The sequence below is a fragment of the Chaetodon trifascialis genome, chromosome 1 (genome assembly GCF_039877785.1).
Source record: "Chaetodon trifascialis isolate fChaTrf1 chromosome 1, fChaTrf1.hap1, whole genome shotgun sequence".
In the NCBI taxonomy this organism is placed as follows: domain Eukaryota; kingdom Metazoa; phylum Chordata; class Actinopteri; order Chaetodontiformes; family Chaetodontidae; genus Chaetodon; species Chaetodon trifascialis.
Genome location: NC_092056.1, coordinates 6,110,908 through 6,138,007, shown reverse-complemented (window position 1 = coordinate 6,138,007; position 27,100 = coordinate 6,110,908). Strand labels below are relative to the sequence as shown.

At 43.8% G+C, this 27,100-nt stretch overlaps 1 protein-coding gene across 15 annotated transcripts in view; it reads left to right on the top strand.

Annotated features, from left to right (window-relative positions):
- Window positions 1-25,116, top strand: part of neo1a (neogenin 1a) — a 151,707-nt gene extending 126,591 nt beyond the window's left edge. For 2 of the 15 annotated variants that reach the window (XM_070960122.1, XM_070960066.1), the window contains exons 13-29: window positions 2,464-2,608; window positions 5,251-5,361; window positions 5,442-5,636; window positions 6,724-6,819; window positions 10,568-10,800; window positions 14,444-14,582; window positions 15,960-16,067; window positions 16,477-16,671; window positions 17,870-17,902; window positions 18,145-18,213; window positions 18,475-18,613; window positions 18,702-18,946; window positions 19,513-19,605; window positions 19,983-20,153; window positions 21,052-21,339; window positions 22,132-22,268; window positions 22,846-24,128. In XM_070960122.1, the coding sequence (XP_070816223.1) occupies window positions 2,464-2,608; window positions 5,251-5,361; window positions 5,442-5,636; window positions 6,724-6,819; window positions 10,568-10,800; window positions 14,444-14,582; window positions 15,960-16,067; window positions 16,477-16,671; window positions 17,870-17,902; window positions 18,145-18,213; window positions 18,475-18,613; window positions 18,702-18,946; window positions 19,513-19,605; window positions 19,983-20,153; window positions 21,052-21,339; window positions 22,132-22,268; window positions 22,846-22,998 (2,550 nt within the window). In that variant the 3' untranslated portion in view covers window positions 22,999-24,128. Of the gene's footprint in view, window positions 1-2,463; window positions 2,609-5,250; window positions 5,362-5,441; window positions 5,637-6,723; window positions 6,820-10,567; window positions 10,801-14,443; window positions 14,583-15,959; window positions 16,068-16,476; window positions 16,672-17,869; window positions 17,903-18,144; window positions 18,214-18,474; window positions 18,614-18,701; window positions 18,947-19,512; window positions 19,606-19,982; window positions 20,154-21,051; window positions 21,340-22,131; window positions 22,269-22,845 lie in introns of all 15 variants that reach the window. The other 13 variants (XM_070960178.1, XM_070960159.1, XM_070960196.1 and 10 more) reach the window with 12 other exon arrangements.
- Window positions 25,117-27,100: the final 1,984 nt, after the last annotated feature.

Sequence of the window (27,100 nt, the reverse complement as noted above, 5' to 3'; positions counted from 1 at the left end):
GACTGAACGAGGTTTCACTCTTATTTAGGACTTCGTGTTTGTTACACTCACTTTCTCAGGCGCGCATACGAACGTCAAATGCTTCTGAACTGCTTGCAGCTTGACTGTTTGTTGTGTAGAGTAAGCGTCTGCTTCGGCAAATCCACAAGCCTTCACTTACTTACACACAGAAGCTGTTGAACAAATACGTAGCCTGCAGTCCAGAGCACTGTTGTTTCTCTGTGTGATTAGCTGCGTCAGAGGCCTGTAGCCCCAGCTGCTTAAGAGGGTGTACGAACCCTCATCGATCCTCTCTTCGGCAGGAGACTCGCCTGTCAGAAGGTTTTATCCTCTGTATCACTCTCCCTCTGTACACTATCTGGCGAAGAAGCCTGCAGCTCAGATATAAAAGGATGCGGAAAAACATTAGCCTGGGAGATGAAGGCACACTAAAAATAATACGTAGGAAGGTAAGATAGCGGTCAAAGTATCCAAGGAAGGATTGATTTGATGATGGACAGGTCAAGAGAAGTGTAGACAGTGTTTATACTGCCATATATCAACATGAACGTAGAGTTCTGCTTCACATGGAATAAATTCACAATAGATTTCATTGACTGAATCTCTCTTTGGATCAGAGATAACTGTGTCAGATTTCTTACAGCTCAGACAACAACTCCCGGTGTCTCACCCACTTTTTAACTTTCATTGTTAAATCAGATTTATTACAGTTAAAGTTGTTCAGTCTGGTTGTTGCACGACATCCTTGATTAGATAAGGCTGCTGAGTTGGCTGCAGGCTTCACAACAGGCTCCTGATTAAAACAGGAAACTGGCCCCGGCTGCCTATCTGTTTAGCCATTTTATCTTCAAACAGAGAGCTGTAGGCCTGTTTATTGTATATTTCCACCCTAGTGATGGATTAAATTTGATAAAAGATGTTCCTCACTCATGACACGTGAGACAGCAAGTGCAAACAGAGAGCAGCAAAGAGAAGAAGATACGGAAAACCTCAGGGTGCGTGCATTGACTACAAAAGCAGCAGCCAGCGCTTTTAGCCCTTTGCTGGTCGATGCAGAGCCGGAGAGAGAGAGCACTGTCAAAGCAAACTAGGGGAAAAAAAAAACTGGTAGACAATCCTATCACACACTCCCAGCTTGAGTGAGAACTGGCCACCCATGCTGAGGGACACTCAGCTGAGATTTGTGGAGAGAAAACACTCTCATGCTAATATTAAGAGTGAAATGAGGAGGAGGCGCTCTGTGCAAAGGACAGAAATTGTAGCAGAATTTTTTTTTTTTTTTTAATGGATAGCGTACATCCAGCTGTCCCTCCCCAATTAGAACCAGACAAAACAAATTTAAAGCTGTAAAACAAACATCTGGCCTCCTTTATTCCGAAACATTATTGAAATTAGTCGTCTCTTTATTTTTCCTTTGCTGTCATTGTATTTAATTCTGAATGTAAACAGTTATTAAGTCCATAATTCTAGTACACGTATATAGATACAAAGCATTTATGCAATTAGCTGTTTGATACGCCCAGCCAAATGGAACAAGGGAAAAAAAAGAAGAAACCTAATTAGCATGCTTTTCATGTTCAGCCGCCTCTTTGGGCCTTGTCAAGCAGAACCTCACATCTATTACCTGCAAGGCAACCTGGAAATCATGTTTTTGTGATCTTATTTTGCACCTTTTTTTTCCTTTTGGCTTCAGCCATCTCACCTTCCCCTGTGATTTTCCCAAAGCCAATCAAACAGGTTTTCATGATTAGGAAGGAGAAGTAAGAAGAACAACACACACAGCGAGTCGGGACAGATAGTGTAATAAGAAAAATGGAATAATTGAACACACTTAACACAAATTTAATTTCTGCAGCTCCCTTGACGCGGCTGGGGAGGAGCGCGTGTGTGCCCTCAACATGTATTCTGGCTTTTGTGCATCAGTGTGACAGTGGGGAAGCGTTAATTAACTCTTCTCCCACGCTGGGCTCTCCCCCACCCACCTATCTCTTTAAACACACACACAAAAACTCTGATGCATGAATCCCACAACAGTGCAGCGTGGGCCCGCCAGCAAAAGAGTCCTGCATTCATCTGTGTGCCTCAGCGTCTCCGCAGGGTTCACCTGTCCACACACAAACACGTGCACACTCCACTCATCAGGACATCTCCTTCTGTTGTTCGTGTGGGGGGTTTTTTCCGCCTAAATGCGTCACTCACGCTCAGAGGTGCGTTTGTTTTCGCGGGGGCCCTCCCATTCGCCCTGCTATCAGGAGGAAGGGAGGGGCAGGTGAGACCGTGTTTCTGGTGAGCAGAACAGTGACCCTGCAGAGTTACGTTCACACCAACATCTAAGCCAAGGTGCGTGGGAAGGTGTGATGCTACCTGCTAAATCGTGAGGTCACCTTTACAGCTGCAGACCCAGAAGCAGCCCCACGTGTTAAATATAAGTTTGTTTCACCTACCTTCATTTTCCTTCCTCAGAGCATCATGCTTCGGTGGCAGCCCCCACCCCTTAGCGGTCAGAACGGGGAGATCACCGGCTACAAGATCCGATACCGGAAAGGATCCCGGAGGAGTGAAGCCGCCGAGACCACCGGAGGAACCCAGCTTTTCAAGCTCATCGATGGTAATGGAAACTGACTCAGCAGTTAGCTCAGCTACGATGGTGGATGTCAGAATGAAACTGAACCTGCTGCATCACCAGTTTCAGATGTACACCCTGACTAATTCTGTGACACAGATTTTGAGTATCCGACCAGCCGGCTTTGTTGTCTTCCATAGCAGTTCCTCAGAAAGACTTCTCAATCATCCCATGAAGGTGTTTATACAGGATATTGCTGCACATGTACATATAAGTGGAGAGGGGTTCAGGACTTTTTACATCCATGCACAGCAGTTCACACACTTCAAGGTTCACTTTGCTACTCATATTTGGTTTTATTTGTGGATGGTACCTAATATGGGCTTGGGATATGCCGCAGCCTCCACAACCCTGCACTGGATAAGTGGGTAAAGATGACGGATGAAGGGTGGATGGTAAACCTTCACTGCTGTTAAATAGAGCACAAAACATGCATGATATATTCAGCATTTCACTACGGGAAAAGAATATTGTCACTGTTGTGGATGCATAAAACTGGGTTTCCTTGATCCAGTAATTACTGTTTTGTTTTGTTTTTTAGCAGGAAAATCTGTCGAAGTCCAACATATTTAAATCTCTCCGGTGAAAATGATTCCCTCCAGACATTATTTGAATGTTATTAAAACGGGCTAAAATTAAATGGCCCCATATTCTATTTACAAAATGAATGTGTATGAGTGAATGAATGAGTGTGTCGGCTGTAGGCTCGCCTATGCGGTGAACAAAACAACTGTTACATTTGTTTTGTTGCCTCTCTCTGAAAGCCTGCGCTCAGATTGAACGCCGTCGTCTAACCACCGTAACAGCAAACACGACGAGCGAGAGAGATCAGACACGGCCGCACGGCAAACCATAACAAGTATTTTCTGAAACCATGATGTCATTCTTCAAGTAGCCTTCATACCAGCTGTTTTAAGCTCAATAAACAGATAATATTTGAGTGGAATTTCACCCATTTTTCCAGCACTTTGAACCAGAAATCCTCAGATAAATGCAAGAAGTGACAGAGCAGAGAAATGCAGAGAAAGAGGCTGTTAGTCAACTCTTATCTGATTCAGATGCTTAGAAGCGCTTTCTTTATGTAGTGTAAGTGTGCTGAAATGTTGAACAGGCAAACCTCGTTATGTTGGGGATATTTACACTGCAATTATGAACAAGTGCATCCTGGATCCCTTCCAAACATGGCTGAGTGCGTCCCACTGTGTCCTCAATATGTCCTGGGGTGTGTTAACACTTGTGTTTTTGAGCTGTCCTCTTGATCACGGAGGGTGTGTGTGAACAGGGCCATCGAAATAATGACAGCTCTGTGAGTGATTTGTGCCCCTCACTCAAAACACAGCTTGTCTTCTGCAGCATTAAGTCCATAGACGGTCCAACTCTTCATGTAAGAAAACTTTTTTTTTCCCTTCTTAGAGACCACTGTTCCTCTTCGATGCTTCAGATTGGTCCTATATTAAAACTTTTATGTTATCACACTCCATTTTATCTCTGTTGGATGTATCTTGGATACTGTCAGCTCTTTCTGACATGCTGCAATATTTAGAATCTTGATCTTGAGACTGAAGACGTGTCTTGAGTTGCCAGAGTCAGTGTTGCTGTTGATCTATTTATTTAGTCAGTATGTGAATTTTATCTAAATATTTAGCACTGGAGGTACATTTCTTACTGTACCCTAACGTCACCCGCTGCTACCACCAAGATATGCACAGTATCACCAGAGACACACAGCAATGGTGATTAATATTAGATGTTGTCTCAGCAACTTTCAAGTGGCCCGGCCTCACGCTGTGTGCTGCATCAAAGAGAATATACACTTAAAAGTTGATTTTTGAGAACATTCTGGGGGGTGAAACAGAGGGGTGTTTGTTGGTTCAAAAGCGTTTAGAAGGAGATGTTGTAGCCTTGGAGGCACGGATAGTTAGGCAGTCTTCAGAAGCTACCCCCAAGGGTGGCCCAGAATAGTGGGTACAGAGAGAAAAGACTACAGGATTAGCATGTAGCGTGCAAATGGGACAATATGACGATGATGAAAAATTTTACAGCAAATTAATACAGCAACACATCATTTATCAGCAGGCGTTCCCCTCTTTTCTGAATACCAAAGCCAGCACCCAGCGGTGAAACGGCTCTTTCTGAAGGAGACGTGGCTTTAAATATGAACGAATCCAGACTCCCAAAGTTTTTTTTCTTTGTAGTCCCTTAGTGCTGTACTTTTTGTGCTGGCTGCAATTACGCACTTTTCTTTGAACACATCTTAAAGGGAAACAAACCTTTACCCACCAAATATATATTAATCAAAGGTGAAGAATGAATCTCAGTCACTTCCACGTTACTGAGCGGAAAAGAAAGCGAATCGCACCACAGAAAGCTTCACTTGATCCTTCCCCGTGCAGGCTTATAGATTTTCTCCTAAAATTGTGTAGAGGAGTATCAGGCGTCCGTTAAAGATTTTTGTGCTTTCAAAATATTTATTGTTACTGCAACTCGAAACCTCAGCTGACCAGCTGAGTGGAGGGCTCCAGTAAATTATGTTTTAATGAAAGAGGGTTTTTTTTCTGTTTGAAATTCAGCTCAGCCTCAGCTCAGGTTAAACACCGTGCATTGACCTGTTTGTGTTGCCTGTCCAGGTCTCGAGCGAGGGACAGAGTACTCCTTCCGGGTGTCGGCCATGACGGTCAACGGCACGGGCCCGGCCACCGAGTGGACCACAGCAGAGACATTTGAGAGCGACCTGGATGGTAAAAACACCTGCTTTGCTGAATTCAGCTTTGAGTTTCTGAACAGATATGACAAGTTTTTCCTGCATTTCCATCTCCAGAATCACGTGTACCAGACCAGCCCAGCTCCCTTCACGTCCGGCCACTGGTCAACAGCATCGTGGTGAGCTGGACGCCGCCCGAGAACCAGGACATTGTGGTGCGCGGGTACACCATCGGCTATGGCATCGGCAGTCCTCACGCTCAGACCATCAAAGTGGACTACAAGCAGCGCTACTACACCATCGAGAACCTCGGTAAGAACAAAAAAAAAGCGCTGTCGTCCATTCTGTATCGGTACATGTTTATCGTTTTGTTTCTTCTGTTTTTACCGATATTGATTTGATCTCTCAGATATTTGTGACCCACACAAATGCACTGAAGAATCATCATAAAACTGATGGGAGCATGAGGACAAATTAGTCTAAGCCCAAATGTCAGCATTTAGAACATTAGTGATTTTCCGACTCAAGATATAAATGCGATATATCTGACACTGAAAGTATTTTAATGAGCAAACACAGACACACAACACACACACACACACACACACACACACACACACACACACACACACACACACACACACACACACACACACAGATGAAGCCATTCATCTGTACCTCATAGTGAGTATTTAGAGAATTAATGAGCTCTTCTCCACCACACGCCTGAGCTGCTAATTATACAGATTAGCCTAATGGGGACACAATAATTAAAGGTCAAAAATGTTTAAATAAAACTTGTTTTGGTGATTTTAATTCTTGCCGTCATTAAAGCGAAACATCAACATGAAGGCCGAACTCACAAAAATGCTGCATGAGTGCCAGTTTTTTTTCTGCAAAGGATCAGTCCAACCTTTGAGGTGATCATGTTCTTATTTCAGGAAGAAGCAGTGATTTGAAAAGCAGACACACAATTACAGATTTTGTTTCACGGGAAAATACCCTTTTGTCCCGCTGCATCCATTATGTAGGTCATGTTTTTTATTATTGGCATAATTAATCACCACCAGTAATATTACAGTGATCAAAGCCTCAGGAAAGGGTCTGAAAGTGGATTATGTTGAAAAATAGTCTTCTAAAATCAAGAGGTTTGGGGGAGGAATTGTTGCAAAATATCTATATATGCATAATTGAAGCCTTCATTACAATCACAGTAAGAGGAATGATTGTATTCAAATTCTCATTCGGGCTAATATCGCAATTATGAGTCGAGAGTCTCGAGAGTTTTGGCTTGATTAGATGGCTGCATCAGTTTATCTCGCTCGTCCCGTCTCTCTCGCTACACTCTGCCTTAACCTCTCTCTTTCACACACACTCTCTCTCTCTCTCTCTCTCTCAGACCCCAGCTCCCACTACGTGATCACGCTGAAGGCCTTCAACAACGTGGGCGAGGGGATTCCTGTGTATGAGAGCGCCATCACCAGACCACAGTCAGGTATGGTCCTCACAAAAAGCTGCTCCCTGCTCACCTGGTTCCATCTCTCTCTGTATATATTTACTGTTGGTCTGCGGTAGAATCTCATACGCGACAGAAACCGCATGCGGTATTATGGGATGTGATCGCACTGGATGGCTGTAGTCACTGCGACTGTCATTTATCTTTGCTCTCTCTAACCTGAGATCATTATCAGGCAGAATGTGTCTGGACTCCAAATTACCAAGAAGGTAACGGGTCATCAGGGTGTCTCGCTGCTATAATTAACTCTCTTCTTAATGGCCCCCAGTATGCTTGAGTCTCTTTTTAATCAGTGTTCAAAACCCTCAAATTTTGCCCTTAAATTACCAGCTGTCCCGATATTGAGATTCCCACAGAATCTTAACCCCTGAGACAAGCAGAGAAGAGTGTTTTTGTGCTCATCCAATCTTACATGTACACAGTAACAGTTTCGACACGCTCACCATCTTCGTTGGTCTGATCAGGCACCAGTTTAACCCTACTGGGCCTGAACATTATTTTCCGTCCTTGTAGTAGAGCCCAGCACATGCTGTGGCATAGCAGATGTTATCAGTCAGTTTTGGCCTGTCAGAGACACAACACATAGCAATAGGATCAGCTGCCACACATGTCAAAGATACTGTCATTTAGACGCAGTCGTCCTTCCAGTTTGTCCTCCTGAGAGTGTCAAGTTTATTGTTCCATTGTCAAATATCTGGCTTACATATTTCGGTCATAGTTCTTCCATAACCAAGTTTAAGAGATCCATATTGAACGGGTTGTTGATGTTATGTGTTGCAAGTATCAGCTGAAATATGGCTTTATTGTATATCGATATTGGCCCTAAAATACTCTGTAGCCTGTTATCTTTCCGCATCTGTTTACATTATTATAAAAAATCAACTTGATTACATCAGATAAAGAATACAGACAACCCAGTTTAACTGCCAGCAGACGAGCCGTAATTCTTCAAGCGTTAGATCACAACCCCGTTAACAATTAGAAGTCGAACTTCAGTCTCAGTGCTTGACAAATGATCTTAACGTGCGACGCACTGCCAGTTAGACTGCGTGTTGGCGGAGTTCACACAGTTTATGTGACAGTGTCAGAAGACAACCAGCCCCTGCTCCCTGGGGTGTCTCAGAATGTGGGCTGCTCCCGCCTCCTCTCCCATCCAGCCTCCCACCTCCCCTCTCAGCCTTGATCACTCCAGTTTGTCTCTGCCGCAGCACGATTGCACCGCTGAGCTGGAGAGGCGGGATGCTGGATGACACGAGTCACGTCAACACGCTTCGAGGGGGGGTGGCAGTCTAAGTGCGCACACACCCGCGCACTGTCATACTGTACACTTCTCTCCATGAAGCCCCTGCTTCCTCACACTCACACACACACACACACACACACACACACACACACACAGCACTACACACGCTCAGACCCCCTGTGGTGGCTTTGGCAACCCTTCGTCAGATCCAAACGTTTCCTCTCAAAGCAGAACCAAAGCCCACCACCATCTTCTGCTGCTGAATCCTCTGGGGCGCGTTCCGTTCCTGCCAGTTTGTTCAAGTCGGCATTAAAAAGACGAGCTGACCTACATAGTACTTTTACTTTTGGAAAAAAAAAAAAAACTGAGGAAAAACTTGGTGAACTTAGGCTGAGAGAGTGCTCGGTTGAATGTGTTATAGTAACATGACGTCTAAACTGAAAAGCAGGAAATGAGGGATTGCACCCCATCTGTAATAAACCCCTACAAGGGCAAGTCAGCCTCTCTCCTACAATGTGTTCTACGAACGCTGGAGACGATTCCTCCAAGCTGGGTAGTAGAAATGCAGCTTGCATGCCACCCCAAAAACCTCAGTGCCTCTCCACAACCACATGAATGCTTGGATCTTCATCATACACACACTCACACACTCTGACTCAGTCTTGAGAATATAATGAGGTTAGCTCTGCACAAAGAGGTGTCAAATGGAGCGAGGCGGAGAGGAGAGGACCAACAAGTGGTCGAGGAGGAGTGTCACCGCGGGTGACTGACCAAAGCTTTTTTCCTCCGTCTCAACTAAACCAAGGACAGAAAGTAGCGGCCAGAAGGCCATCTTGAAGCGTTTATCCGTCAGCATGCTGGCTCGTTTCGGCCCCTCTTTCCCTTTCATAGACACACACACTCACTCATTGGGCTTTATGGAGTGTAATGGGCAGGCACCTCACACACAAACACACTCAAGTGTTCTTCGTGCAAGCACGTATACACACTCTCACTGTTACATAAACAGAAAACCAAACAACAGGTTGTCGTTAGCAACATACTAAATACCATTTATCTTTTTCAAGTGGTGGACTGCGCTTCGTATGGGGCTCTTAAAGGTGAAGACCACTGGATTTCAGAATTTAATTCGCCGAATAGATTGTTATAAACATTTTGTTATTAATTTGTTATTATGTTGTTTCTTCAGGTATCTTTTTTACTGCATTAGCTAAATCGTGTATTTTCATCTGGTGATTTTATCTACGGTCAATTAATTCTCAATTAAATCTCCAGGAAACTGCATCACAGTCGACGGTGTATTGATAACAGAATAACTAGTGACACATGCTGGAAGAAGGTTTTGTCTGCGTTTACATTTACACAACTAGAATCAGGACATGAGAACAATAATTATACTTAAAATGTCTCCATGTAAAAATGAGCAGCATGTTTAATTGAAGGAGGATAAAGCACATTAATAAACATTTTTGTAGTTGTGCTACAGTTAGCCAGCAGGCTTCATCTCATTTGCATCATGCGTGGCGTAGAATGTAGAATATAAGATTAAAATTTTGAAAAAACTTGTTCAGAAACATGCACTGCAATAACAGGAAGATAATCTTAATATTAGTGCAGATATCATAGAGGAAGCCATCCTGCTAATTAGAACATGTAACACAGACACATGCAAAGTGATAAACAGGCAGACAGGATTTGGGTTGCAGCCCTGTGTGAAAGGTGGGAGAGACCAGAGCTCTACCTTTCACCACAAGCCTTTCACCGATCGTCTCTGAGCCTCAGAGCAGAGGCAGCACTCCGCAGAGACACGACGAACCGCAGCCACCACTTGTTCATGACCCTCCTGCCGGCTCTGATACTTAAAGCCTCCGTATCCTCTCTGCGGTTTTCAAGGACATAATGCATCAGCGTTACTCTGAAAAAAGGGAACTGTTCCATGGCATTCAGTGTCCGTCTGTTTATCCGCTTTGTAGACATTTCAGTATTGTCTCTCTCTAAAAAGACTGTCAATACCTTAATGTGCAGGTCTGAAAAGTTGCCTGTAGGATTGTGGGCATCTGCTTGCACTCTGGTTTCCATTTACTGTAATCTTTTCTTATGAATAGAGTATCTCCTCTCTCTCTCTGTAGTGCCACAGTAGGTGTTGATAAAACACCACACACTGTGCAGTAGCTTCTATATAGCAACTGAGTCTGTAGCTCCGTCTTATTGTAGAGGTCAGTGTCTGTTTTTCTAATAGAATCTTCTCTCTCTTTCTCTTCACCCTTCCCAATCCCATCCTTGTTGCACTTACCTTATCTTTTTCTTCCTCCCACGTCGTCGTCCTTCATTTTAACTCATTAACCTTATTTTCTCCTGTTCGTTCCTCCCTGCATGCTGTTTTTACTCCACTGTCTGGTCCATCACGCCACGCTTCTCTTCGTGTTTTAATTTTGGTCATTTTAATTTATGTGCATGCATGCGGGTTTTCTGCCTGATGTGCAGACCCCATAGACCCTGATGTTGATTTCTACGAACTCTTCCATGCTCCATACACCCCAGTACCAGACCCCTCTCCCATGATGCCACCCGTGGGTGTTCAGGCCTCCGTGCTGAGCCATGACACCATCAAGGTGACCTGGGCCGACAACTCGCTGCCCAAGAACCAAAAGATCACAGATAACCGCTTCTACACGGTGCGCTGGAAGACCAACATCCCTGCCAACACTAAAGTGAAGGTAAGAGGTTCTTACTTCCTGATTAAATGTGTGTGTTTGTGCAAATCAGGAAATAGATGTCATGAAACTATTGCTCTGAAATCCTCACTGTTAATTTAATTGACAGTAAGAGTCCTCCAACAAAAGAAGCACTCTCCTTTTTCTGGTTTAGCTCAGCACTTTCAAGCTCAAGTAACTCTTACAGCTTGGTGTAATTCAGTGAAGAACAACTCAAATCATTCCAGTCTGATCAAACTTTGGTGATACGCCTTCGTTTAATGCAGCACAATTCCTGTGTACCACAGTGCAGTGGGACTTTGGGCATCCCTTCCACTTATCAGAGAGATGTATTGATGTGCAGAAAATAAAAAGCAATGTCATACGATGATATATAACAAAGCATTCCCACAGCAGCTTCCAGGCACAGTGGCAGAATAATGCTGATATTTGCAGTAATCCGTTTGAAGCACCATAAAGAGAAATCGTTACTCGAGACGGAGAAATTCTTCCTCAGACTTTAGTGTTATAGCAATAATCTTCCTCTCAGTGTTGTTTTAGATCGAGTTAGAAATGGTTCACAGGGTCAAGTCAACAGACCTTCAGTCAAATACTTCAGCTGTGGTTCAAACACTTAACAGCAGGATATTAACAAGACTTTTTCTGGAGGTGATCATGATGATGTAGGTTTAATAAGACTCTCTTTGTTCTCCATTTATGTTAAAGGTTGACTGCAGAGCTCAGAGGCTGGCTCAGCTAATGGCTCTCTGTATGTGTAGATATAGTGGTTTAATTAAAGTGTGAAGGCCTCACTATGGTTTATTATGTTAAAGTTTTTTGTAATGACTGTACAGTAGCAGAGCTGCAACTGAGGATTATCTTCATTATCTATTTAGGTTGAAATCCTGAAGATTTATATCCTGCTGGGTTTGCCAGCGTCCATGGTAACAGTGATAACTGTTTAATACCAGAGCAGACACTCGTTGAGCAGCTACTTTGTCAGAAATGCATCTTGGTAGCCAAACGCTTACAGCCACATAACCGCAATGTTCACAGCCCACTTCCAGCTGAGAGCCTGTGTTTCCTGTCTGACTCTTCACTGCTGACTGTCCAGTAAAGGCGAAGAATGACCAAAAGAAACACAAGAGAAGAGCAGCTGCTGTATCTGTTTACAGCACAGCCAAACAAACTCATGTTGATTCACTAACGAAGTCAATGATTGGCCACCATGATCTGATTTCATGCTGCGTACGATGCAGGTGGTTTTCCCTGCAGCAGCAGGCCACATCGCACCTGGCTGAGAAGCCAGAGGTGTGCAGCTCCATCACTCCCTGCAATATTTTAAAACTACCGTCAAAGAAATCTCAGTTGTCTTGTTTTGCTGTCACGTTTTTGATTAACAGTCACGGCAAACATGCTGCAACGTTTCCTGTGGCTGCTTCACAATAAAAGGCAACGTACTTTTCCAGTTGAACGCGATCAGCATTAGGAAATGTTCAGTTTGCATTAGCAGTAAGTTAACGCGGCTGCAGGAGAGTGAGCAGTTAACATCGAGGCTGGTGTCAAAAACAGGAGCACTGGATTACAAACATGCATCGTTTCCTGTGAATCCCTCATGCTTAAGTAGGCAGTTTGAATCCAGCAATGGTAATAACGCACCATGACACTAACAAAGAACACTGCTATACAGGGAGATAATTACTGAGAATTACTGAAAGGCGGATTATAAATAGCATCAAGAATGGAGTCTGATCTCAAGAGAACATTAAGGAATATAACTTAAATATCACTATTGTATTTTTCATTGATTGATTAATAGTTTAGCCCATAAAATGTCAGAAAATTGTTCCCTCAAACAAGCATGTTTTTACTTGGCAGACTTAATGCTAAAATTTGATTAGCAGCAGATTAATTCATGTTCATCAGTAAAGAAATTATAGCCCTAAACAAGCTCATTTCTAGACTTCATGCTCGGTGAAGTGATGTAGTGCAGCTCTGGAATATTACATTCATTTGCTGGGGATCGGCGTCATACAGATGCAGAATGCTTACAGAGTCCAGTCATGCGCGTGAAACACGGTCTTTGAGATTCAGCTTCTGATTCTTGACCTGCAGCTCAATTATGATGATTACTTACCTCTGAATACTGGATCACAGTGGGTGTGTGCCTGCGTGTGTGTGTGTGTGTGTTCGTGGTTGTATGCATGTGTGCAAACCTGTGACCGAGCAGGGCTCAGATAAAGGCCAGCGTTTCCTGATAAATTATTCAATAAGGACGAGACAAACTGAGAACTAGAAAAAGAGGGTGTAGATCTGACAGTGCATTCTCCATACAACCCACACACACACACACACACACACACACACACACACACTCGAGTCTTGCTTCCATGAGTGGATGCTTAAATTGGTTTGATTCTCACGCTGTGGCGGTAATTAAAGAGTTCCACGCGCCCATTATGTTTCTGTCCTATTAACCAAATTCAATATATTAACAAGTCTGTTAGAGAGGTCTTTGTGTTTATGTATCAGCGGAGTGCCGACCTGAAACTACATTTTGTACATCCTGTATGAAGTACAGGCCTGGCTTTGATAAAGGCCAGTCTAACCAGCAGTGATGCCTTCACCTTAATGCTGCTCTTCTTCATGTCCTCACTTCTCTTAGTGGGCGTCTAGCCGGACGAGCTTGTACATTATTGAAGAGAAGGCTGCTCGCAAACTGGCAGCGTGTTTCTAAAGGACAGAGTGTTTTCTTTTCCTATCCCACTGCCCTCTGTTTGACAGCCCCCAAAGGAGAACTGCACTTTTGTCATAGCACGCAACATTATAGATAGGGCTGTTAGAGACCCGGCGAGCCTGACTCACCGCTGCCACGACCCCCAGCAAGCTAGAGCTGCGCCCTCCTTCTCTCCTGCCGGCTCAGGCCAGCAAAGATCAACGATAAACGGTTACATAACTCAAGCTTTTTAAAATTGCCGACTATTTATTTGTGAAGCCGTAGAAATGTGAAATGCACACGTGTGTAACCGTTATGGTTTTCTTGATGTGGTAACCTCCTGAATTTGGTTTTGCAGCTTTTTCATCATGGCCGCACTTGTCTTTGTGTGGCGCTAAATTTCACAGCATGCGGAGCGTCACCGAACGTAAAAGGTTTTAGTTCCAGTCAGCGTTCAGGGTGTGTAATGCGTCCTAAACTCTTCACAGTATTCAGCCTCTTGATTCTGATCAGAGCTGAAATGATTAATTGATCGAGAAAAAAATGAGTGTTCATGGAATAATCGTTTACTAGTGTTATCATTCACTTGTTCCAGCGTCTCTCTAATATGCTGCTTTTTTGTCTTATCTGATCGTGAATTTAACATGTTTGGCTTTTTGAGTGATGTCACCTCGAGCTTTAGGAAATTGCAATGGGTGTTCTCACATTTTTCTGCCATTTCATAGACTGAAATGTCATTTGATTAATCAAGAAAGTAATCAGTGAACTAATGGATGGTACAAATAATCCGTAGTGTGTTAAAAGATGATAAAATGAGTTTGTTCTCATGGCTGAAAAATACTGTCGACTCCCTGGAGGCCTCATCAGTGTTCAGTGAATGCAATCTGCCATCAAACATGCTGAATTTGCGTGTGTGTGTCTGTCTTTGTGCGTTTGTCTGTCTCTCCTCAGATGGCCAACACCACCAGCCTGAACCACATGGTGACGGGTCTGAAGCCCAACACACTGTACGAGTTCTCCGTCATGGTGACCAAAGGCCGCCGCACCAGCACATGGAGCATGACCGCTCAGGGCACCACCTTTGAGACCAGTAGGAGCTCACACAAAGACACACACAAATATTTGTACAGAAACACAAAATGTAGACGATCACAAAGACAAAAAGCAGCATGTCCAGTGTGAGGAGCCCCTGGCTGGCCGGGAGTAACATTTCACTTTTTGCAGCCCAAAGGGAAGGAGCGGACACGCCTGAGGAAAGTCAAGCTGTCACTTCACACTATAATATAATCGAAATAATAGAAAAGGTATTTATCAATAGATCTCGCATTAACTGCAAGTGAAATTGAGGAAACCTGCAGGAAATCCTGTGATTGCGGAACATAATTTCAGCACTGCTCTGCTGCTCCGTGAGAATACGTTGGACTAACCCTGCTTCCATGCGAAATAGGCAATTGGACTAATCATGAAATAATAATAATAAGAAAAATGATAATAATAATAATATTAAAAATACAGTTTTGTATTAAAACAAATGATTTGTTTACATTTTTCTCTTAATTTGCAGAACCTTGGCCTGGTGTCTCGGCTTGAGGAGCAATAGAGCCACAAACCAAGACCTTTTATGGGTTCAAGCTTATAAAATGAGATGCATCTTGTTTTGGTTTTGGTTCATTATTCCATCACTGTTAAACATGGTCGGGCACAACTTCATGCTGCTTTTCGCTTGGCACAATATCTGAGGGATGGCAGTAAATGATTACTGATCCTGAGTCAGCTGGACAAAGAAAAAAAAAGACTGCATCCCTGTTAAGGTTACTCATAGTGCTGTTGCAACATATGGTCCTTTTAGATGGATTCTGTACTGAAAATATACGACCTCCTGAGTATCTGTAGATTCCTGCAGTGCTGTTTGCCTTAAAGTGAACATACCAAAAATATGCAGGTCCCATTCTTCATTTTAAGTTGCTATGCTGAGCTAAAAGTTGCCCGACAATAAACCAGACATTAAAAACGAACACTCATTTTCTTTGAAATGTCATTTTTATATGCATTATTCAATTGAGACTTACTAGACAAGAAGTGGAATTTTTGGTTAATAATAATCATTTTCTATAGCACCTTTCATACAAGAGCATGGAGCTCAAAGTGCTTTACAGTACAGAAATTACATGCACAATGCTTCTCATGAAGGAGAACAGCCATTTTTGCCCAGCCAGGGGTTTGTGTGTGCGTGTGCGTGCAAGTGAAAGCTATCTACAAGGTCATAAAACCACACATGTATAAACAAGTAATAACCGTCAGGTCTGCAGTTTTTAGGGCAGACAGGATTCACGCAACGCATGGACACTAACAGGCACACATATGCAAAGACACACAGTTTGCTCATGTGTTGTAGTAAATGTTACGAGTGAGTGCACCAAACAGTGTTCAGCAGCACAACAGATGTCCTGTTTCAACCCCACCACAGTTCCCAGCTCCTCCCCGAAAGACGTGACCGTGGTGAGCAAAGAGAACAAACCTCGCACCATAATTGTCAACTGGCAGCCTCCCTCTGAGGCCAATGGAAAGATCACTGGTGAGTCTCAGAGTCTCTCTTGTGTGTTTAAAAAAGACATTAAACATAATCTGGTGTTAGAGCTGTTTGTAGCAGCTCTCCTTTAAACGTTGACTAATGAAATCACATGTCGGTGGAGAATTGATCAACTCAAAATGTTTACGTATGTAAAATGTCCGGGTAAAATGTGTTTTAGTTGCACTTTTTAATGCAGTAGTGGTCAGAGAGGAACCTCCATCTCCATCCTGCACTGCAGGCCTTTTATTCAAAGGAGATGCAATGCAGTGAATTCTAGAAATCTAATAAAGGCTGTGATAGATGAGTCTGATTGTGCAGTTTGACTTGGAAGAATAAAACCGAGTAGCACAAAAACACTGTTGTTGATCTTATTTTGCACAACATTAAAACTGCTGAACCTTCCCTGTTGTAGGCTACATCATCTACTACAGCACAGATGTAAACGCTGAGGTCCACGACTGGGTTATTGAGCCAGTGGTGGGCAACCGCCTGACCCACCAGATCCAGGAGCTGACGCTGGACACCACCTACTACTTCAAGATCCAGGCCCGGAACTCAAAAGGCATGGGCCCCATGTCTGAAGCCGTGCATTTCCGCACTCCAAAGAGTAAGTCTGAAAAACGACGCATGGGAACACGATAAGGACCTGTGGTACCATGAAATTACATCCACCCTTTTGCCAGTTTGAGTATGATTCCAGAGTCGTATATTTGTGAAAGCCATATATTTTTCTCAGCAGCTTGAGAAGCTAAGTGGAGAAGAATTAATGTCGGATTTACATTAGTCAAGTCGCCACAAACATGACTTCAAATGAATGCTAAATTTGATGTCTGCTGGATGTGGAAATACCTACCATAACAGCATCATTAGCAAGCATTCGGACCCAAAGCAGCCTCACCTTAAAAACACAGTGCAGTGATGGGAGTGAGTCGTTTAGGGTACAGGTGAGACATTGAGACGCAATCCAGGAAGTCCAGTTTGAGTAACAGACGCCACACGCTGCACAACATGACAGCTGTTTTTTCAAGCAGACCGGTCCTCATATTGCAACAATTGTGATCTGCTAAATGGTTTGCACAGTTTAAATATTTCATCGCATAGAAATCCTTTTATTAAATCCCACCACAAATCAAAATCCCAAATTGATGATGTCTCCCAAAGTGCTGCTCTCCAAGGTTGGATTTTCCCCTAAACGTCCAGCGCGATGTGCCAGTCCTGATTTGAATCAGTTTTCCAGTTAACACGGTATACAAACTCCTGGTAATGCTGCTGTGAGGAAGTGTCTTGAGAGACGTTTCCCAGGCCTTGTTGATTGGTTGGGGCTGATCGAATTACTGCAGAGTTCGGTCAGCACATTTGCACCCAGCTCCAACTGTTAAAAATCCATTTTAGCTTCAGTTTGAATGCGCTGCACGCACTTTATTCTGTTTTTGTCTGAATGTTTTGACAGGGCTGCATCGTTTTTCAGGAAATCTTTACCCACGGGACGTTTAGTGAAGCATTTTACTTAAAATCAGTATGTGCTTTATTGTGCTGTTTGGAGGAAGCATTGTATTTTGATGCTTTGCTTTTAGTGTCAACTTGGCTGTGTCTGTAGAACACTGTTGCTGTTTGGTTTCTCACTTTTTCCTCATTCTTCTAGATTTGTCCCTCTCCTCTTCCTCCTCCTCCTCCTCCTCCTCCTCCTCCTCCTCCTGACTATCCCCATCTCTCACCTCACTCCATCTCCCTCGCTGCTCTTTTCAGCTAACCTGTTTTTTGCTTTTTATTGTCTCTCCCTCCCTGCTCTCCTTTGGCCTGTTAAGCTGAGTCCTCTGACAAAATGGCTAATGACCAAGGTAAACTCCCCCTCCACACTTTTATCTTTCACTGCTGACTCTGCACCTCGTGTATCTCTCTTTCTAAAGATTTCCATCTTCTGTTCTGATGAAAACTTGGGCTGCATGAGTCTATTTGTGCTTGTAGGAAGTTTCAGAGTATGATGTGTCTCGTAAACGTTTGACAAATGTGACAGTAGAAGACATCACAAAAGCACTTAAGGGGAGTTTCAGTAGAACATGTTTTTTCCATTTTGAACCAGCCTCAAATCTTCCACCGAAGCCGGGGCCTCCAGGAAACCAGCATCCACAGGACCCTGGAACTGCAGTTGGTAAGATTTTCCCTCCCACCTTCTTTAACAGTCCTGCTCAGGAACTAAAATCAGGATCAGATTGTGTCCACATATTTGGAATTTAAAAAAAAAAAGACGAAAACAATGCCTCTTTTCTCTGACTGCGTTTGAAATCTGGGACTTTGGCTCCATATTTTTGTTGTAGTTAGATGTGACATGCTCTTCTGTTGGTGACTCACCGGCGCCTTTAAAGAGGTATTTATAATGCATCTCGTCTAATCCAATCTTTCTCCTCTCGAGGTAAATCAGGGGTGGGAGGCAACAGTGAAAATCACATCCTGGTCATTGTCATCATCATCTCAGTGGGAGCCTTCACCATCATCGTGGTGGTGGTGGGGGCCTTCCTGTGCACACGGCGCACCACGTCCCACCAGAAGAAGTAAGACGCTCAGTCACTCCCTCTTGGGTCCCTTCTCTCCATAAATGAGACCAGTGTTTCATCATTACCTCCATGTTCTCTCCTACAGAAAGCGGGCTGCTTCGAAGTCCTCGAACGGCTCCCACAAGTACAAGGGAAACTCCAAAGACCTGAAGCCACCCGACCTTTGGATTCACCACGAGAGGCTGGAGCTCAAGCCTATGGACAAGTCACCAGACCCCAACCCAGTCATGACCGAAACGCCCATCCCCCGCACCTCACAGGACATCACGCCGGCTGACAGCGGCCTGGACAGCAACCCCCATCTGCAGCAGCGGCGCAACTCCTACCGTGGTCAGTCTCGCCGAAGGGGAGCGACTTTAAACTTGATATTATAGGACAGAGATCAAAGAGAAATGTCACGGTTACTGCCTGAGCTCACATGCATAATGACACTGAGCAAACTTCTGCAGTTTGGCCGCCAGACAGGAAAGTACAGTCGGGTTTTTTTGGCAGGAAATGTGTTAATACCCGCAGGTTGGCTTCCAGGAGCATGACTGTGGAGGAGTCGTGGAGAGTCCGCTGGCGCTTTTGTTTCACAAGTCAGCACCTGTGTTTGCTGTTGGTTTTTCTTTGATTATCATGCAAAACATTTCATGCTTGTCATACATTATGCCCATTACTTGTCATGATTGCAGTGCTGCAGGCACACAGTGCCAACACTGCAGCTTTCTGCAAACACAGGAAATCCACTCGATATAATTAGCTGAAGAATGAAGAAAAGAAAGCAGAGTGTGATGTTTAGGAATGCAATCAAAACCCAACATTAGAAAACTGATGGGGGATCCTGAATCATTCACAAAAAAGAACAACAGAGTAGCAGCTCTTTCTGATTGGCTGGTTTGCACCATACCTTTTAGGCCACGAATCAGAGGACAGCATGTCTACACTAGCAGGCCGACGAGGGATGAGGCCTAAAATGATGATGCCTTTTGACGCACAGCCGCCTCAGCGTAAGTGTGTCTGTGTATGTGTGTGTGTGTGTGTGTGAGTGATGAGTAGAACTTGATGGTTTACAGATATGAGCAGGCCACATTGAACATTTTAAAATCGGAGCGCAGACTTTTTTAACAAACTACCAATTTCCAAATATGTCTCCTGCTAAAGTCCATTTCGTTCTTCCCACAAAATATTTATTGTTTGTCTTCTGAGTTTCTTCTTCCCTGAATTTGGTGACTGACAGAGAATATTTAAACTGCATGTGTGTGTATCTCACAAACAAAACTTCCACGTCCTTCATCGTTACAGCTGGTTTAACATCTCATCCTGTGTGTGTGTGTGTGTGTGTGTGTGTGTGTGTGTGTCTGTGTGTATCCATTTCCATTCACAGCTGTGATTAGTGCTCACCCCATCCATTCCCTTGATAACCATCACCACCATTATCACATGGGCAGCCTGGCGTCGCCGACACGCAGCTACCTCTACCACCAGGGCAGCGGGCACCCACGCCCGCACGCCTGCGCCACCCCCATCTCCCATCTAGACAGGGTGGACTCTACAGGTGAGATGCTGCCACCTGCTGGACAGCAGGAGAAGTACAGAGATGGAGTCATATTCATTCATCGAGTTGTCTTTTACTCATTCATTCACCTGCAGCTGCCATCTTTCTACATTCATATTTTAATTTTTTAAGTGTTACTAATCACTTCTCTCTGACCTTCCTGCTTTCTGAAAGCATTTTTTTGTGCTCTCTTCTACTCACCTCAACTTTTACCGAAATTAACCGAACTTGAGGAACGCAGCCAGACGTACCAATGATTTATACTTTTAGCAGTCTGGTCGTTGAATTGCAGTCCAGGTAGTTCCATGGAGAAAAAATCTGGATTGTTGCCTGATAGTCTTGTAGTTTATAAAGTAAACAAGCAAATACTGCAGTTTCAAAAATGTTAAGATTTGCTTGCTTTTTAAATTGTATAAGAATGATTGACAGTGATAGTGTTCATTTCTGCTAAGCTTGTTCGAGGGGCCAGAAAGGCAGAGTATGTGTGTCTCTATAATGTCCAAAATAGGTGAAAAATGCCCAAGTTGATGTATTCAAATGATTCATTTTGTCCAAAAGTCACAGAGATCCAGTTTACTATCACAGAACTTTTAAGAGAACACACAAACATTTGCACTGGAGAAGCTGAAACCTGTTGATCAGCTAACCGTTTCAGCTCTAATGCGTGTTGTACTGTCATTACTTAGAGTGTAATTAACCTGCAAAAAAGAGAGAAGCCGCTTCACTTATTATAAAGTTGATATTGGAAGGTTTCCAGTGTCAGATAGATTAACATAATCTGTAGAAGAGTCTATTACATGAGAAGTAAATATGTATGAAGACTGTATGAAGCCGGCTGGAAACCCCTTTAAACTCATCCACTCATGGTCTGCTGAACTCCCCTCTGCCCCCTCTCCAGAGTCGGTGAGGAACACCCCCAGTTCAGAGCCCCTCCCTCCAGCCACAGCCTCCTCCCAGGCCTCCTGCCCCTCGGAGATCCTGGCCGACCCAGAGGGCAGCTACCACGGCTCCACCACCACTGAGGAGGAGCCCAGCTATTCCAGCAACCTGCCCCCCCACCGCCCGGCCCACCCGCACGCCCACGCCCACCCGCTCAAGAGCTTTGCCGTACCTGCAATCCCACCCACCGCCCACCCAACGTACGAGTCGCCTGCCCTGCCCAGCACTCCTCTGCTGGCTCAGACCGGTGAGGGGAAACACACACACACACACACACACACACACACACACACACACGCACATGTTTATGCTTCAGTTAATCACTGATCGTCTAATGATGATTACTTTGATGTAAAGTTAGAAGTCAACTTAAATGTTGCAAACAGTGTTTCTGATGAGCAAAGATTGTGATATTGGAAGTCTCAGTTCTAAATCTTTCCCACAATGCCTCCTCGTCCTCTTTACGCTTGAGCGAAAGGACGATTTAGTCTGTGTTTTTGTCCACAAATTGTGAAAAAAGACCAAAACCAACGATGCCTTGTTCTGTCTCTGAGTGTGTTCAGACTCTTGAGCCTGTCGGGTTCATAATGAAGATGTAAACCTTTAGAAACAGAGTCTGTGAGGGTCTCAGGCGGGAGTAAACAGTGAATTTCCTGCTGACACTTTCTCACCTGCTGTGGATTAATGCAAAGTTGGTGTGTTAGTATTTGCAGCAGCAGGATGGTGTGTGATGGTGTGTGATGGTGTATGATGGTGTATGATGGTGTGTGATGGTGTGTGATGGTGTATGAGGGTGTGTGATGGTGTGTGATGGTGTATGATGGTGTATGATGGTGTGTGATGGTGTGTGTGGTACTCATTTAAAACAACCTACAGGCTGTGTGTTCGTGGTGATGATGAAACGTGTCCCTCAGTGTGGCCCGTTAGGAAAGTCCAGTTAGGAAAAGTTTTATTAAAGCAATCTCATTTGTTGCCTGCGCTGACTGTTGTGTATGTGTACGTGTGTGTGTGCGTGTTTGTGTGTGCGTGTCACACTCAGGGCCCCCCACTCACCCCCACGTTGTTAAAACAGCTTCGATCGGAACACTAGGAAGGACACGAACACCGATGATAGTCACCGTGCCCAACGCCCCTGATGTGCCAGAGACCAGTAAGATGCTGGAAGACGTAGACAGCGTGAGTATAGCGCCCCACACTGGCTGCTTGCAGCAGAGCAGCCTGTTTCTGCCAGGCCTGATGGAGATGAACATGTGATACTTACTGAGACCGACCACACGTTCCTTCCAGTTCCATGTCGGGTTTTCTTTGGGCACTGGGTTATACAGCCACTTATAACAGGATTGGTTTTAACCACATTTTCTGTTTGTTCTTTCTCTCTTTTTATTCTTTCCAACTTCAATCTCACCATTTTTTGTCGGCTGCCTTTCGATCAATTCATTTAACAACTGATCTTAACAAACCCCCCCCCCACTGGAATGATTTCATCTTTACCATTCAATCTTCTCTCCGTGTCCTCATCCTTGATTGGCTGTTGGCCATGTGTTGACGTCGGCTTCTCTTTGGTTCTGGATGTTTTGCTCTTTGTCTGCTGCCTCGTTTTTGACGCTTCAGTCCCATTGACCCATCCCCCCGCTCGCCTCACCCCACCCATTCGACTCCCCCGTCCTCTGTGGAAGATCCCTGACTGACCCTCTCCTCCTCTCCTTTCCTCTCCTCTCTTCTCCTCCCTCCCTCCCTCCCTCCCCCCCTCCAGGTGCTTGCCTCCCTCCCCCCCTGCCCCTCCCCCGCCCCCCGCAGTAACCCTGTTCCTCTCCCTCAGAGCTACGAGCCCGACGAGCTGACCGAGGAGATGGCCCACCTTGAGGGCCTGATGAAGGACCTGAACGCCATCACCACAGCGCCATGAGCACGCACACACACCTTCACACGCGCAGACACACTTTCTCTGTCATCAACACACACACACACACACACTCTAATGTCAAACACACCCAATCACAAAGCTTGGGAGCTGGTGGACACGAAACGGCTTCTTGTGCCCAAGAGAAACTCTCACGTCCCCCTGCAAGAAAAAAAAAAACTCCAGACTGAAACTTAGGAACTTTTTTCGGCTTACCTTGCTCAGTCTCAGGAAGGAGATTGCCATGAGAGGGAAGAAAAAGTGACGCGCTTCATCTTTTTATGAAGAACCGTTCTCAGAGACAATGAACTTTAAAACATTGGTCGCTTTCAACCAGAAGATTGTGAATTTTTTCCTCAGCAAAAATACGTGCGGTAGGTTTTTTCCTCGTTGCGAGACGGCTGTTGATTCAATGTCAAGTCAAAAGGAGAAAGTCCAAAAATATGCTGGTTTTGATGTTGGTGCTCATGCGGCGCAGTCTACACACAGTGTTTGTTTGATCCGTGTTTTCTTTGTGCATTTTGTATATCTATTGGGCCGTTTCAGTGAAGTGAACATTGGAGATCAGCCCCCCCTTTACAAGCCTACATTATTCATAAACGTGGTCATTTTTTGTTTTTACCCCCTTGTGTCATATATTGTGCCATGACTTTTTATTATTTCTATGTTATTGTATTATTTTTTTACACACATATCCTTATAAACATGTACATACGTTGTGTTGTTTTTGTTTTTGTTTTTTTTAAACTGCCTCATTCTTTTGATGTTTCCCAGGTTTCATTGTTATTATTTGGGATGAAAGTGGGATTACAGATGAGTCCTGAAGCTCAGTTTTCATATCAAGGGGAGAGAAGCCTGGTGTGTTTTTACAGTACATTCTTCTCCGGCATTGTGTTGCCCGCTTTGTACATTAAACGTCTTCTTTTTTCAGTCTTCTGTTTGTTGTGGGAGCTCCGTTTTAAAAGCCTTACCAACGTGTTTGTATGTTGGACGGTCGAGACGACTCGGCTCTCTCGCTCGGAGTCGTGCTGGCGCTCACTGCCATGGCAGTTTCTTTATAGTTCTGTGGGACTTGACAATATCTCCTCACAGGTCAGGGGTACCTAGGACTCAGGGCGCTGACCCCCACCCCTCTTAAAAACAAAAAAAAAAGGAAAAAAAACCTCACATGGCACCCAGTCAGTCCATCAATCACCTGCAACAGACGAGTTATCTTTTATACGAGAAGGTCGAATGTGTGTGTGTCGTTTCCAAAAACCAATATTTGGTTTCAGACGTCCGTACAGCCGAACCACGTGTGCATTTCCCCACAGCGGAGCGTGTTTGCTGTGCTTCATCAGATGCCCTGGTCCTTTTACAGACGCAGAGATGTTGGCCTTTTGAATGGGACTCCCAGATTTTTTTTTACATGGTAGTTTTTGTATGAAGAAGAAAAAAAGAAGCTTGTTCTATACACAAATCCGACGTTCAAAGGAAAAAAAAGTTCATCTAAGAAGCTAGTTTTTCATTACCCTCTTACCCAAAGAAATTTGTCATTTGCAATCATAGTAATTTGCTCTACTTTTGTGAATATCTTGTTTCTCATAAATGTACATCGTCATGAATGTCAATATAACTGTAAGAGATTTTAACTATGGATACAAACAAGGAACAAGTTTGGGGCTGAAAACAAAGGTGGGGGGTTGGGGGGAGGGGAGAGAAAAGGGCCGAATTCCATTTGGGAAATAATCTATTGAGTTGTAAACAGTTGAACCTGTATTGCACTTTTTCACAATTTTTGAAAAGTACATTTCTTACATATCTTGTGTTTTAAATATCAAAGCTGTTTGTGTAACGTAGTGTCTTAGGTAAGCAGCAGGCAGCTGGTCTTGTTTTTTATGTTTGTTTTTTTTGCTTCAGAGATGATATGAATTTGAGCAGCCGAGTTGCTCACTTCGCAGCTCACGATGAGGAATTCTGTTGTTGCTTGTTCATGTACAGAGCTTTCTTTGCTTTCTGTAGGAAAAAAAAAATCTGTGGCTTTTTAAAAAATGTCGAAAAAAGTTTGGAAAAAAACATGTTTTTTTATTGGTGCTCCTATACATTGTGTATACAAACTATTATGAATACTAACAAAGTAAATGTTTCTGCTCGTCTTCTTTTCATCCACCGTGATCGGGGTGGCTGTCGGGAGTCAAATAGAGCTGGAAGTAGTCAACCAATGGAAAACTAATCAGCAGCGTTCATAACAGAGTCAGAATTTCAGCACTTGCAGCTGTTTACGTGAGTGTTTGCTGGTTTTCTCGGCCATCTGTGACACTGGACTGAATGTAAGACAGAACAAGCAATTCAAACTTTTCACCTTTCAAACTTTCATTATTTTCTGACGTTTTATACATCAAATGATTGATTCAGTGATTGAGAAAATAGATTACCAGCGTGTTTGCAGAGGTGACTCGGCTCCCCGCGGATGTCCCGCGGAGCCGTGCTGTCCCTCGCTGCTGTGGCAGCTCCACATAATTCTGTGGGAAAATAATCGTCCGTCAAGCCCTGAAGTGAAGGATCGCTTCCTGCGATCTCAACAGTCACCTGCCTTGAATGTGAAACAGGAGGACAGCTGCCATTTAAAGGCTCTTCTTTACGCTGATGAAGACTTTATTCAATTCATTTTGCTAGTTTACAGCGTTCCTCCATCTTAAATCATCTCTTCATATTAAATAAACTCGTCATAGGTTTATAAGCACGGTAGCATGTCAACCAGTCAGTGTTGGATCAGGTTTGTAGCTGATATGTTCTCATCACAGTCATGATGTGAGACTGGATAAAAGCTGGATTTGTGCCTGAGCAGCTGATGGAACAGACCCACTCAGCGTTTGGCTGCTGGTTGGTGTTAATTTCAAGTTCTGTTGGTGGATCTGGAAACACATTTGAATAAACTGTGACATTTAGAAATGCTTGACATGTACACATTTAGACAAATGGTTTAAGAATGAGTCAGTCCCAACGTGTCAGTTCAGATTAAGACAATTTGAAAAGCTTGGACTCATTTGCTGTCCTGTTGTTTCATGTTTTTGGGCTTTAGTGCTTTTACTGTTGATCCAGAATGGCTGAAAAAAACCCTCAAAGTGTCGTGTGATTGATTATCACCCTGAACATCAGTGTGTTACTGTGCAAAATAACCAGCGGCTCCATGTCAGCAAGTTAAAAAGCATGTGATAGTGACTCAGCTTCAACTCCACACACTGAGAGCATCCATGAAAGTAAATATCAGGCTTTCATCCACAGCTCGAACAGTCTCACCACCGCCCTGACTCCACTGCCGCTGAAGACTCGTGCTGCGTTTTGAGCTCCACAACTGCAAACGTCTGCGTATAAAACGTGAATCTGACTCCATGTTCAGCAGTGAGTTATCATCAAGGACTAGAGTAAACCGTAAGTCGTCCAGATGAGATGTGAGAAAGCTTTTGTAGATTCAGAGAAGTCTCCTCCGAGCGTCCCCGTCTCTTCAGGTAAGCCACAGAGAAGCTGAGTCTGTCCTTCAACTCAATAACGTGCATTTTATCATTTGCTGCAGAACTGAATATAATTTATTCTCTGTTTTAAAGACTTGGATTAACAATAGTTTGGTCTTACAGCTCAGTCCTTGTTTTAAATTAGCTGCAAGTTCAGAGAAACAGTCAAACATTGCAAAGTTATTTCCCTTTTCCCTCTAAACTTCTACATTAAACACCTGTAAATGTGCTGTACCTGCATTACTCAACTAATAAACAGATAAGAGCATATAAGCTCACCTGGAAAACTGATTATCTCAAATTTAGAGATTTTTCTGAGGGTGCAGTTTGCTGATCTTCAGGTTGGTAAAAGGTGTTACAGCAGCAGAAGAAACAGACCTAATAAATGATATAAAGGAAATAAATGAGTAGATCCACGCACTTAAATTAAAAATATAACATTGAATACTAAAAAAGAGAATAAGAGATAGTAACGAGAGTAAAGCTACACTCCTTGCAGGCCAGTTTGTGTAAATGTGCTTTGTATGCAGTAAATATAACAAGAATAAAAAGGTGAAGCTACAGAGAAATTTATAAACACTAGTGGGAGAAATACTACAAATAAAATGTAATTAAAT